Raw genomic sequence first — 13,864 nt, forward strand, 5'->3', positions numbered from 1 at the left:
AATGTCAGTGAAGGGAGATACATGGAACGGGAAGAAGGCAAGAAGAAATGTGTGGACTGTAATTAGAGATATCAGTATAGCCTTATGATTTTCAAAATATATATATTTATATTTAAAATAAACTTTCTAGCTCTGTCCTCTGAAAGGGCCTGGAAGAAAAGATAATCCAATAACTATGAGCACACCTACCACCCAGATCTTGGTTTCTACATACCATTCCATGCTGAAAGGAACCAGGACCCCTCGGGGAAATAGCTGACACTAGAGCTGGGGTAGCAAAACACAAGTTGATCCTGGAAGATCTTATTTTGTCAGAAAGCAAGGAAGATCTCCAACATAATGGGAACATGTTAAAAAGACACAGGAGCCAGCTTGAAAGGACTCCTCCTGGCCAAATTTAAGCAGCAAAATGCATAATAATAATAGATTTTAATCCATCATATAAATAAAAACCTAATAAATAAGAATGAAAATATTTTCCTTTTCACAGATTGCCAACTAATAAATGTAAAAGGAATGACGAGTTAGAAAATAAGCATTGTACATCCATCATAATGACCAATTCAGGCAAGAATCATCAATGGGTGTTAAAACTATTGGGTAAAAGTTTGATAGTAAGATATTTACATGATCTCAAAGTATGTCCCTCACAGGTTACTGATTAATTACAAAAAAGAAATGGAATCACCTCACGCCCGTTAGAATGGCTATAATCACCAAGACAAAAAACAACAAATGTTGGAGAGGATGTGGAGAAACAGGAACCCTCACACACAGCTGGTGGGAATGCAAACTGCTGCAGCCTCTATGGAAAACAGTATGGAGAGTCCTCAAAGAATTAAAAATAGAAATACCCTATGATCCAGCTATCCCACTACTGGGAATCTATCCAATGAACCTGAAATCAACAATCCAAAGAGGCTTATGCACCCCTATGTTCATTGCAGCATTATTCACTATAGCCAAGAAGTGGAAGCAACCTAAGTGTCCCTTGACTGATGATTGGATCAAGAAGATGTGGTATAGATATACAATGGAATACTACTCAGCCATAAAAAAAGACAAAATCGTCCCATTTGCAACAACATGGATGGGCCTGGAGGGTATTATGTTAAGTGAAACAAGCCAGAAAGAGAAAGACAAACACTGTATGATCTCACTCATATGTGGAATATAAACCAACACATGGACAGAGAAAACTGTATTGTGGTTACCAGGGGCAATGGGGGTGGGGAGTGGGCACAAGGGGTGAAGGGAGACATATATATGGTGATGGACAAACAAAAATGTACAACCCAAAATTTCACAATGTTATAAACTATTAAAACATCAGTTTAAAGAAAAAATTTCAAACTTAAAAAAAAAAAAAAAAGAAATGGAAACTCTATAGTGGAGAAACCAGGGAGACACCACCTTAACCAAAGTTAACATCAGCAATAATGGGACAAAGTGACATCACACACCTGCTGCCAAAAATGTCTAACCTAAATCTAATCCTGAAAAAACATCAGTCGAATCCAAATTTTATAGTACAGTTGGCCTGTACTGTTCCAAAATGGTAGTATCATGAGAGGCTGAAGAACCAGAGATATGCTAACTAAACGTAATACAAGCTCATGGATTGGGGGGATGGGTATGATTGCTATAAAAGACATCTTTGGGACAATTGGTAAAATTTGAATAAGATCTGTATATAACACAGATAATACGACTGTATCCATGTTAAGTTTTCTGAATTTGATAATTGTACTATAGTTACATAAGACAATGTTTATATTCTTAGGTAATATACACTTATATTTAGGAGTAAAAGGCATTATATCTGTATTGATATCAAATGATTAAACAACAGCAATAACAACAATAATAATGTATGTGTACATACACCATCACATATAAAGAGAAAAATATAAAGCAAATATGGCAAAATAATAACTGGTTGATACAAATGAAGTGAAATAAGAGTTCACATATAAACAGCAAAAAAAATTAAATTAACTTTTAAAAAGAAAACATAGTAAGGAAAGAAAATGATAGGTCATTTCTCTCTCAAACAGATTTTTTTTTTACTACTAGATTGAAATAATACACTGCAATGTATTGAAACTATTTTCCAGGGGCTACCTGGAAAAATTACTCAGAAATTCAGAAGTTCGACTTTTTAAGGGTGTAAACTAAAAAGATTATAACAAACCAATTAAGCACTCTTGACCTATTACTTGTGAGTGCACTTGGAGGTACAGCCTGCTAAGGTACTAACTACTGTTGATGAAGTACTAAGTGGTCCAATCTGAGTTCAAGTCATTGAAAATTCATGTGATCTATGAACCATCATGGAAAGTGTGATCAACCTGGGCATTATTACAGACAAATTTAAACAAAGCCCCCTCACCAAAATACTATAGATTAGGTATTTTCTGCATAGGGCCATAATTTATGGTCTCTTGTTTGCCCAATTTTAACAGAAGATTGTTCCTACTGACCTCATGTATGTTTACATTAACATTTTATTTATTTAAAATTAAGCAATAGGGGCCGGCCCCGTGGCTTAGTGGTTAAGTGCGCGCACTCTGCTACTGGCAGCCCAGGTTCGGATCCCGGGCGCACACCGACACACCACTTCTTCGGCCATGCTGAGGCCGCGTCCCACATACAGCAACTAGAAGGATGTGCAACTGTGACATACAACTATCTACTGGGGCATTGGGGAAAAAAAAGGAGGACGATTGGCAATAGATCTTAGCTCAGAGCCGGTGTTCCTCAGCGAAAAAGAGGAGGATTGGCATGGATGTTAGCTCAGGGCTGATATTCCCCCCAAAAAAACAAAACAAAAAAATTAAGCAATAGGATAGGAGAGGGACAAAATAAAATTTTACCTGAAAACACTTCACTATGAAAGATATGTATGTTATAATTATATAATAAATATCATCTTTGTGCACAGAGCAACTGACCACTGAACACTATAAGAATCTACCAAGTACAATAACAAGAACTGGGAAAGAAAGACGAGAATTCTAGATACTTGCCATATTTCACAATAAGATGTATATTCAAACAATAGCTTCTTATACAACTTTATTCAAATCCTGCTTTATAAAAAGCAACATTTTAGTGTGGCCCCATTATATGGTAATGAAAAAAATAGCACTTATTGATAGAAACAAAAGGTAAACACACCTAGAACATGGCATATACCTGAAGATATTTAATAACAGTGGATAATGGAGGATTATGTATAAGACAATGCTTTGTAAAACGTAAAGCACGTCTGTCACTAGGGAAGGGAATGGAAAGGTGAAGGGGGAAAAGTGTGGTCTAAAAATATGTACAATATACTTTCCTGATAATATGGCTGACACTTAATATTGAGAGTTGGATGTAACCTACAGCTTTTTTTTTTTAAAGAAGTAGTCCATATGCTCCAGAAGAAAAGAATCTGAGTGGTGTAAAGAAATATTTTTCTAAGTGTTATTTTTTCTAAGATTAAATAACAGCAATTACTTCTGAAATTTGAAATGATAAAAAAGGATCTCACATAACGAAAACGGTCTGAAAAACGAAGATAAAATGCATGAAACAAAAGCTACTGTTAGTCTTGTTATTTTTAAAGTAATTTATACAATATAAGTTAACTCCCCCAAGCAGTACCGGGATAAACCAACAAAATCCTCACAAAGAGAAAAAGCATTCAGCAAATTCAATAAAACAAATGGTATCCCACTTGGGAAGAATATTATAAAGTCCTATTTTTTTTTTTTTAAATCACCTAGATATTAAAGAAAACTTATTTTTAATCAAATTTTTAACACCCAAATTTTACAAATATAGTTAGGATTCTAAGTTCAAACAGGTAGCTCATTCACCCTTTTTTTCCCCTTGTTATGTTCTCTAGAGCCCAGAGACAAAGTATGGGTGTGTCCAGGCTCTGCTCAGAGACGACAGGTGCAGCCTGAGCAGGTGCCCCTAGACCAGATGTCACCTAGAGGTTTTGTTCTGGATGCAGTCCTGGCCAACTTGTTGATGCCAAGTTAAACCAGTTATCTCAGCAACTAAATTGGTTTCATTACAATAGTTAGATCAGCTGTTCTTAAACTTCAGCATACTTAAGAATCACCTGGGGAACACTTCTTAAAAATACAGAGTTTCAGACTATTAATACCTAAAGGCACTGCTCAATCCCATCACCACTAAAACAGCCCACCTAACATTATATGCCTTATGATCTTATGAAAAGCACAGGACTACCTATTAAGTACGCCTAAAATACTGAACTGGAATGTTATCAACCTTTAAATCTAACTATCATTTTTCAGGAAATACATACAGGGGATAGAGGAACAGGTTAATTGACACCAGAAGGAAGCAATCAACCAAATCCAGAATTTGAGACTTTCTAAAGGACTAATGATGCCATTACTTCAACAAATCAATGGCATGATAGGAAAAGAAAATGGGAACTGTTGAGAGACTAATGAGATAACACAGCCAAAACCACAGTTTCAGCACCATCACAAAATTCTCCTGCAGTAAGATGGGGGTAGACCTTGCAAACACTGACTTAGATATTGATGGAACTATGGATTTGTCATTTTTGGGCAACAATTCACAATGTGACAGCTACTCCTAGATATCACCAACAGATTTCAGTTCCAGCAATAGGTTATTGTAATGTACTTTGTCAACAGGGCATATATATCTTGCAGAAATAAATTAGCTTCCAATTCACAACATAATGAATATGCAAAAAGTATCCAAGCACAAGCAAAATTTCTTTATGTTTTAAAAGAGAAAAATATGTTAGGCTCTATTTTAATAACACAATTCTTGGAAAGCTTAATGAAATTCGTAGATAATCTGAATGCTACTGAGAGTGACAATTTGCTCTAAACATCTCTTTATTCCGGGTCCCCCAAAAGTTTTATTTTCTAAGTGAATGTATTAATAAATTTTATAATAGGTAACCAATAACAATATCAATCAGTATATATGCACTTTGTACACTTCTGAATAAACAAAATCAACCTGCCTATTTCCTTGGCTTTACCATAGATAAGTGAACTAACCATGTTATTTACATTTATTTTAAATTCAAAAACCAATACTTTTTGCTTTTCATAAAAATTATGCTTATAATTTTAAGCCATCAAGTATTTGAAGAAAATCTTTAATCCTAACTTCTCCATTTTTAACTCCAGTAAGTTTGGTCCTTAAACCAATATCTACTTCTAAACAGCTTTCCCTAATATCGAAATTCATGATATGACTTCTCAGTTTTAAAGTCATAGAACTGAAGCAAATACAAATTTTTAGCAGGACTGTCAAATTTCAACAAAAGTAATTACCATTCTACAAAACAATGTGATCAATGACTCTCCTATAATTCTTTAGAGAGGCTTGCTTAGACAAATTTAGAAAACAAAATTTTAAATATAAAATCCTGTTAAAAAAAGAAGCCTCGAGTTAGAATGATAGACAACAGGAGAAATAAACAGCAGTTACTTGCCTTTTGGGAGCTGCTGGTTCAAATAAGAATCTTAAGTTAAAAGACTAACCAATCCAATAAAATTAATTGTAAATTCTTTTGTTGTGAAGTATATCATGCTAATATATGAACCATTGCCTGAGACTTAAAAATATTTATCATGGTCATATACTTTCAGTCTTTTGTCTTTCGTCACACACTTTAAACAGCAGAAAAAATACTGTTATGCATCTATAAGGACAGCTTTCCGCATTCATTCTGGGCCAACTAAAGCCACTACTTATCCTACAGGTTCAAATTTTCTTCTTCTATTTGGACTGCAGTATTTCTTTACCTTTCTTTTCCTGGCAATGAACACAAGATAATTTTAATGTCCCCCTATTCAAACAACTATTTAACAAGTATTACCAATATAATTTTGCACAACCATTGACAGATATGCAAATAGCTCCATATAAATTATTTAAGTCTATATTCATATACCTCTATATAAATATACGTAATTACCTCCCATTTTCCTCAGTATTTTCCATATTTAAAATTTTTCTTCCTTAACCCTCATTTCTTCTAGCTCAGAGTTTTCCCAACTCTGCTCCACAGAACTTACCAGGTGTTCCTCAAACACCAGGTTTCACACCACACTCCTTGGATGTGTGGTGGTGTTTGGGAAACACCATTTACTAGCAGTGGGGGAAGGGAGGTAATAGAGAGTGTGGGTCCAAATTGTCTAGAGATCCACAACGCACATTAACAAAATAAAGTCTCTAAGAAGTCCTACAATAATGTAACCTAAGTCCTACAATAATGTAACCTAAGTTTAGCTCTATCACTCAAATTCATTTGGCCTTTTTTCAAGGAAACATATTGACATTTCAAGAAAACAAGTGTTTCACATGGCACAAATTGGGAATTTCTGCTATAATTGATCCTGAACACCAGAGTGTGGTGATGATGGTGGTAGCAGATCAAAGAAGTAGAGACAGAGAGAATCCCCCCCAACTCCAGCCCCATACAACCTCTAATTCCCAATTGAGACAAATCCCGTTTTTAACAGTAAACTTTAGTAGGGTCTATACCACTCTGGAAAATGCCCAATATGCAGCCTGCACCAAACAAGCTAAGGAAGAAAATGTAAATGCAAGAAAGCATATAAACATTTTTGGGAGTTATAGCTAAGTTCTTAGTCTGTATCCTCAGTGAAGTTGGTATCTTCAGTGAACTATCTTGCAAAGAGATTTATTTCTACTTTGGGGCAAATTTAAGCTGTTTAAAACATGGTTTCTAAGACACAACACTAACATGGATGAATTCTGATCAGTCTTTGAACTTTCTCCACTTTCTACTCCTCTTTTCAACAAATCTGCATGCCCTTTAAAATGTAACAGAATATCAGAAGATATCAAAATCAGGTTTGTTCAAAATGAAAGCATACAGTTTATAAAATTAAATTTAAAATGCATACATGAATAATTTATTTAAGATACATACAGTTGTTCTTCCAGTCTCCATACTACTTTTATTTTCCTTCTTTGAATAAGGAGAGCAATCTCTGTTTATCAATTCTGTTTAGCAATTTGCAAACTCAATGTATTGCTTTACCTATTTATTACAATTTTGAAGCATTCTTTCACTTAACCTCAAGTGATTCATAAAAGGCTTTCTGTAAAAAGAAGTGATTTACATAGTGACACTAACTACAGGAACATCTGAGTGTATTCATTCTATTTAACTGATAAACGTAAACTCCCTCTACTGGTATAATTTAAGGGAGGGCTTTACCCACCAAAGAAAAAAAAAATAGAATAAATTCTCAGCGCAATTGAAAATTCACTATGGTGGGTGCAACTCTACAATTAAGTTTCTGGCTATTCTAAAGGTAAGTACATGTAAAAACAGCATCTAATATTATAAGAAAACCAGTAATATATAGTTTTGTACAATAAAGTTTTTAACGTCTAAGATATTTCACTGCCTTTCCAAAAAATCAAGTTTTATAATGGAAACATCAAGTTAACCTCAACTGTAGCTGTACTATTGGTGTCAGTAAGCTAAAACAAAATTCTTTAACTAAGTATTTGAAATATTTACCTTAATCTTCATACTAAGGCCTCAAATTCTTAATGGAAACAATAGCAGTAAATTGTCCCCCAATTTTAGCACCAAAACAACAAAAAAAATAAAATTCACTGAGTAAATATGGAACACATTGGGTATAGATACACTGGAACATAAATCTAACCATATGTTATTTCCAATTATGTTTTATTTTCTTAAAATTATTTGTGACTAACAAACTGAATTCACAATAGACTGACTAAATATTACTGAACATGTTAGGAATACAACTCTTTTGTCCAATTAACGAATGCCCCTAAAGGCATCTGGATTTTTATTGCACTTTAGTCTTTCCATCTACAAAATGTGGGAAATTATACTTTATCCTTTTACACTTATAGAGATATTCTAATAATAAATGTTTGTGGAATACATTGAGATGTACATGCCTAAAAAGGAATTAAATGAAAACAATATATAGACCTCACAGATGATTAATATCCAATTTTTAAACAGTACTTCTACACATTATCTGTAGGCACTTACATTTTAAAAATTTAAATGCCAATGTTAAAACAAATAACCAATTGCATTTTCAATTTTAGACTTTGAGAAATTTTTGTGGACAATCTACAACTATATAAATATATGTTTGATACAATCAAGCTAACTTTTGGCAGACCACTAAACTCAAGTCTCTACATTTAATGACTTGTCTATGTTTGTGTCAAAACAAACATAAAAATGTTAGAATATATACACGGCCAGCATACTAGTTTGCTCTTCTTTATTTAAATGTCTGTAATATCATGAAGATATATCATAAAATACTAGGCTAACAGCCATCCATCCAATTAATAATAAAATTAGAGGAATGTCAGCAAATATTAAACTTGTAGAGTAAATGAGAACTAACACATGTAGTCACAGTCCTACAAGAGGTCAAATGAAAAAGCAGTTCATGTTAAAAAAAAAAAATTATTCCACCTGTGATTTGTAAAACATACTGCATTATCTGCTCATCAGAAATTATGATATTCAATTTGATATAGAAAGGAGGGAACTCAGAAAATCACTTGATTACTATTTCTTACTATGAAGAGGCACTCTTATGGTTAAGTAACAGAACTACTGTGAAAGCTTGGCATCCTGTCTGCCAGTTAAGATTTTTCAGAGGAAGGTGTAAAACCCAGCATAATACAAATCCTGTAACTGTGCAATATTACACCACTATGGAAAAAAATCTTTCAAGGTTGGTAGTACCCAATTTTTGACCAGCATATTTCTTTTGTATTTCTTTACAAGCCATGCAAATCTTCACATGGTTTTATTTTCCAAAACAAATGCTTCAACTTTTTTCCTAGTAGCCTAGCTACAACCCCACAAAAACAAACCTGGAGAGTGACATATGGAGGAAAAACAAGTTTAGCTAAGGACATAGTTCAAAAAGCAGCTTCTAATAAGAGCATAAAGCTCAAATTGATCTGAGAACAATGTAAAGAGTTGCAAACAACCTTGAAACTATACAGTTAAAAATATTACCAGTAAGTATAATCAATGGATGATATGATCCCAAGATAGAAATCACAAGCGGAAAAACAATATTTACGCAATTTGGAAAAAAGTGGAAGTCTAGCCATTTAATTGATTGTGCTAAAATCCTTCATTATAAATGTGAATTCTTCAAAAAACACACATCTCATGAACCATATATGTCACACAGCACCTTCTGGATATTAAATTTCAGTCAGTCAATCAACCCAATAAATATCAGGCATACCTTTAAAATGTGTATTTTAAACACCCTAAAAGCCAAATGGTTCAAACTGATCACCAGAAAACCAGGACACGTATTAACAGTATTCCTCTCAATTTTACAAACAGAAATAAGCAAGTGAATATCACCATAAATATAAAATTCTCTACTTCTCACCACATTACTAAATCAACAGTTTTGGAGATTAATTTTATTTTACTTTGTTTTGTATTTTAGTCCTTTATTTAAAAATGTACTCTGACATACATGCCATCACACACACACAATACATAACAACTAACCATATTTAATATTTTCTAGACTTCTGTGTAACTCAGTAACTACCCACAAAGTTCTGCAAACTCTTCAGTTTCAAGCCTGAAGTCAATCTGAGATAGCCAATAGAAAGTACACCTGTGCAATTACTGCATTTCCTATTTCAGAATGCTGAACATAACACAGAATATCCACATTTGGATATCGCATTTGGAGCAATGATAAATGCCAAACTCAAATTATGCAGAAGCCACATTACCTAAAAGGCCATCCTATAATATCATTATTAAAAAGCAATAATTATGAAGAGCATTATTTTAGTTTTAAATAACCACCAACTAAGGATCCTCTATGGGTAAGTAAACATTAAAAATAAAAGATGACCTCATAATAAACTGCAATATGAAAATATTCCTGGGAGAAAAAAATAAAGCTGAATCACAAAATCTATTACCTAAACTGTATCACATACAACTGAATAAGAAATTTGTCAAATAAACAGTCAAAAAAGGGGAAGAATGAAAGAAAATCTAAATCATAGTATTCCATTTCATAGTACCGCTAATTTTCCTAAACATATAATAATCCTTTTCAACGTTTCCAAGTCACTCAAGAATTCCAAAAAAAAATTATTCTAAAAACGATCCTGGTCACCTAAGACACTAACATGCTATGCTATGTAGAAATAGTCTACGGAAAAACTAGTCAGCGACACGGTTCCACACAAGAGGTTTCATTTTTTAAAAATCTTAAGGTCAGAATTTAAAAACGCAAAGGAGTTTCCAAAACAAAGACAAAATTTTCCCAAGGGATACAAAGTTTCATTAACTATCTTAACTCTTTTACTAAGCATCACCTTTCTGCCCCTCTGTGGATATCAAGCAATCAATAACAATGTCACAAAAGAATGTTTACCAAGATGGGGGGGGTGTCACCTGTAATGATTCTGTATGAAAAATGTAAACAATCCTAAAATAGGTGAGGAAAACTTTCACCTTCCTACAACCTCACTTGACGGATATTTAATGTTCCTCAGACTGAAATTAACAGAAGTTTAGAAACCATTTGGTGTGCAAGGTTTGTTTTTGGGGGTTTTTTTGCTAAAAACAAATCTCCCCATAAGCCCCTTATTTCCAAATACTGTGGAAGAGTCACTACTACTCACCGCAAGTAATACTGTTTTAAAGCAAAGGCAGCGTTAGAACAACTTCTGGGAAAGTTGAACTCTTCAACAATTTCTCCCCACTGATTCTTCTCAGAAACCTGTTAAAAACACAGCCACATCTGTCTGAAAGTGCACAATCCAAGAAAACTCTACCCTCACTGTGAAATAAATACCCATTCTACAGAGATCTGTAGAGACCTCGGGCATCAGTGGGTGTTGGGGCTCGATCCGTAAGAGTTACTAAGCCAGGGCTGCTCGAATCACTGTGTTTTGCACCCGAGAGCCCGGTATTTAACAGCACTTGTTTTGTTTGGGGGGTGGGAGGGGGGTTTGGTGGGTTTGTTTTGTTTTTGAAGCCCGGACAATAACCAATCGCAAGTCCCTCTGTCGCCCCCTTTTAAATCTCAACGCGGTCCGTTTCCACTAAAGAAAAAAAAAAAAAGTTCAAAAGGATCAATACTGTTCCGGACAGCGACGTCCGCAGGTTCTGGGGGGGCCCGGGCCGGGGCCGATTCCGATCCCTCTCCCAGATCTATCCATCTCCATAGGCCCTTCTTTGAGGCCTACAGCTTCTGCCTAGCCTTGAAGCCTAAGATGGCTATTTGGAGACAGGTCCTGCTTTCTTTTGTTAGCCGTAGAAACCGAGGGCGACGGGGCCGAGGCTGTGCCCCCGGCTGCCGGGATCATTTCGCAGCCGATTATCGATGTTAAACCTGCCCGCGCTAATTTTGAGTTGCACGAAAACTGCTCGCAGAGTCTGTGTGTCTCTGTGTCTCCGCCTGTGCTAGAGCGGCAGCGGCGGCAGAGCTGACGAGCGAGCGAGCGGGCGGGCGGGCGGGCGCGGGGCGGGCGCGGGGCTCGGGCGGGCGCCCCGCACGCCCGCACTCCCCGCCGCGCCGCTCAGACCCCGCCGGGCCGGCCGGGCACCGGGCAGGGCGCGAGCCGGCGCCGGGCCGCCCGCCCGCCGAGCCCCGCGCCCGCCGCGCGCACGCGAGCCACCAGGCCAAAAACAGCCCGCCGCCGTCCGCCTCCGTGCCACCGGCTGGGAGCGAAAAGCACGCCTCTGGCCCCCGCAGGCCACCCCCCCGGCCCCGAGCGCCCACTCCGGGGTCAAAGGAGACTTTTCGGAGGAGGCCAGCGAGAGGGAAATACAAATTAAAACTTCCACTCACCTTCGCGAAGCCGCCTAAAGTAGTGACTCTGGTGTAGAGACCGTGAAGATCCAGCTCCTTCCCACCCACCGCAGGGATTTTTTTAAAAGGCGACCTGCGGGCGAGAGAAAGCCCCGCACTTGTCAGCCGGGACCCCGCGCCCGGCCCGGGCGGGAGAGCCCCGTTCGCCCCGGCTCGCCCCGGCGCTGCCCCCCCGGTTCTGCTCTCACCCTCTGCTGTGGTGGAACTGCCGCAGCTCGTCCAGGAAAGCGAGTCCCTTTCTCCGCTCGTCCGGAGGCGCCTTCCCCGTCGAGTTTGCCATTATTTGTTCAAAGGAGGTTTCCGAAAACCCCAGATCGGTGTTTTAAAAGCGCCCCCCGCTCCCTGCGCTTCCTACCAGAGCCCGGAGCCCATTCCTCGGCCGGCGGCGGCGGGGCTCAGTCATGGGCCGGCGGTGGCGGCGGCGGCGGCGGCGGCGGCGGCGGCGGCGGCGCAGGGAGGGAGGGAGGGAGGGGGAGGAGGAGGAGGAGGAGGGGAAGGAGGGAGCAGGAGGCCAGGGGGAGAGGAGGGAAGGAGGGAGGGGAATTTCTAAAAAAGTTTAAAGAAATCGGAGCGAAACTAGAGGGGCAGGCGACTGCCGGATCCGCGCGAAGCCGCGGGGCGAGCGCGGCCCCCACCCCTTCCTTCCCTCCCTCCCCGCGGCCCGGCTCTCGCCCGCCTCTCAGTGCCGCCGGCCCAGGCGGCTCGGCCCGGGGACGCGATTCAACATGGTGCTGCTGCCGGGGACGCGCGAGCGGGCGAGGGGAAAGGCGAGCCGACGGTGAGGGGCCGGGGCGGCCGCAGGCCCGGGAGTTTCGGCGGCCGCGGCGGCGACGGCGGCGGGGCTGGGGCAGGCGGGGCTGGGGGTGGGGAGGGGGAGGTCTGTGTGGTGGTTTGTGGAAAGCGCGGTGACAGCGTGTATTCCGGCCGCAGCTCCGCGGGGCCCTCGCACACATTCACGCGCGGCCTCGGCCGCCGCGGCCGGGCGTCCCCGGGCACAAGGCACCGGCGGCAGCCGAGCCACTGCGCGCCGCCCGCCCGCTTCCCTCCCCGCCAGCCTCCCTCTCTGCCGCCGCCAGCGCCGCCGCCACGGCCGGGCTGCTAGCGCCGCACAGCGACCCCCGAGGGCCGGCCGCGGCACTGCGCCTGGCTCCACACCGCCCCGGCAGCTCCTCGCGGGGAACAATAGACTCGGCTCGCCGGGCTTAGGGTTCATCTGCAATGTGCCGCACATTTCACACGCACACAAAGCCGGCGGAAAGGGGGGCGGCGCGGGGAAACGGCCACTACCGGTTGTTCCAGGGTTAGGGGTGGAGGCGATGTTCGCGTCCCCGGCCCGGCTGTTGGAAGGGCCACCTCGGAGTCCCCGCCCGCCCGACAGAACCGGTGTGGCGCTCGGCAGGGAAAGGGAGCTTAGAGGGGCAGCTCCTCACGCTATGCATCATTCACAGATCGGGACAAAGTCAATTTGTTACCTTTTTCTTTATTTTTTTTAAGTCTAAAGGAATCGGCTTTTCTGAGCCTTGTGCTAGTATTTTGGGGCCTGGTTAGCACATTTTCCGTGAATTATCCACAAACTAACTTTAGCAAACTATAAATTAAATACGATGTGAACTGTCTGTCCTAGTTCTGTAGAAAGAGTAATGCTCTTAATTCATCTTGCCTTTGGTTGGCTTCACAAATCAAACTAGATTATTCTATGCTGAGTTACGCAAACAGTAATTAAACTGGTTGGGAAGCAATCTTTGGTACTCTGACAATAATAATTAACGTTTATGTTTTTATATTAAGGTATTTTAAAGATAGATGCGCTTGAAATAAAGATTGAATAAAACCTTATGTTTTTCCTTGCTTTCTCTCATGTCATAAAGGCGATCCTCGTTTAAAACATTTTTGAAGGTTAAAAAAAAAAGCTGCTTCAATGGGGGACTCAACAT

The 13,864-nt window shown here is 39.8% G+C and overlaps 1 protein-coding gene across 2 annotated transcripts in view; it reads right to left on the reverse strand.

The window, feature by feature from the left end:
• The window catches only part of ARID2 (AT-rich interaction domain 2), a 159,359-nt gene extending 146,451 nt beyond the window's left edge, over window positions 1-12,908 (reverse strand). Inside the window, exons 1-3 of one of the 2 annotated variants that reach the window (XM_087442525.1) lie at window positions 12,119-12,908; window positions 11,910-12,003; window positions 10,738-10,835 (exon numbers count right to left, since the gene is read on the reverse strand). In XM_087442525.1, the coding sequence (XP_087298651.1) occupies window positions 10,738-10,835; window positions 11,910-12,003; window positions 12,119-12,210 (284 nt within the window). In that variant the 5' untranslated portion in view covers window positions 12,211-12,908. The remainder of the gene's footprint in view (window positions 1-10,737; window positions 10,836-11,909; window positions 12,004-12,118) is intronic. The other variant, XM_004428922.2, reaches the window with a different exon arrangement.
• Between the last annotated feature and the right edge of the window lie 956 nt (window positions 12,909-13,864).

Source organism: Ceratotherium simum, chromosome 17 (assembly GCF_057802395.1).
Source record: "Ceratotherium simum simum isolate JZ-2026a chromosome 17, ASM5780239v1, whole genome shotgun sequence".
In the NCBI taxonomy this organism is placed as follows: Eukaryota; Metazoa; Chordata; class Mammalia; order Perissodactyla; family Rhinocerotidae; genus Ceratotherium; species Ceratotherium simum.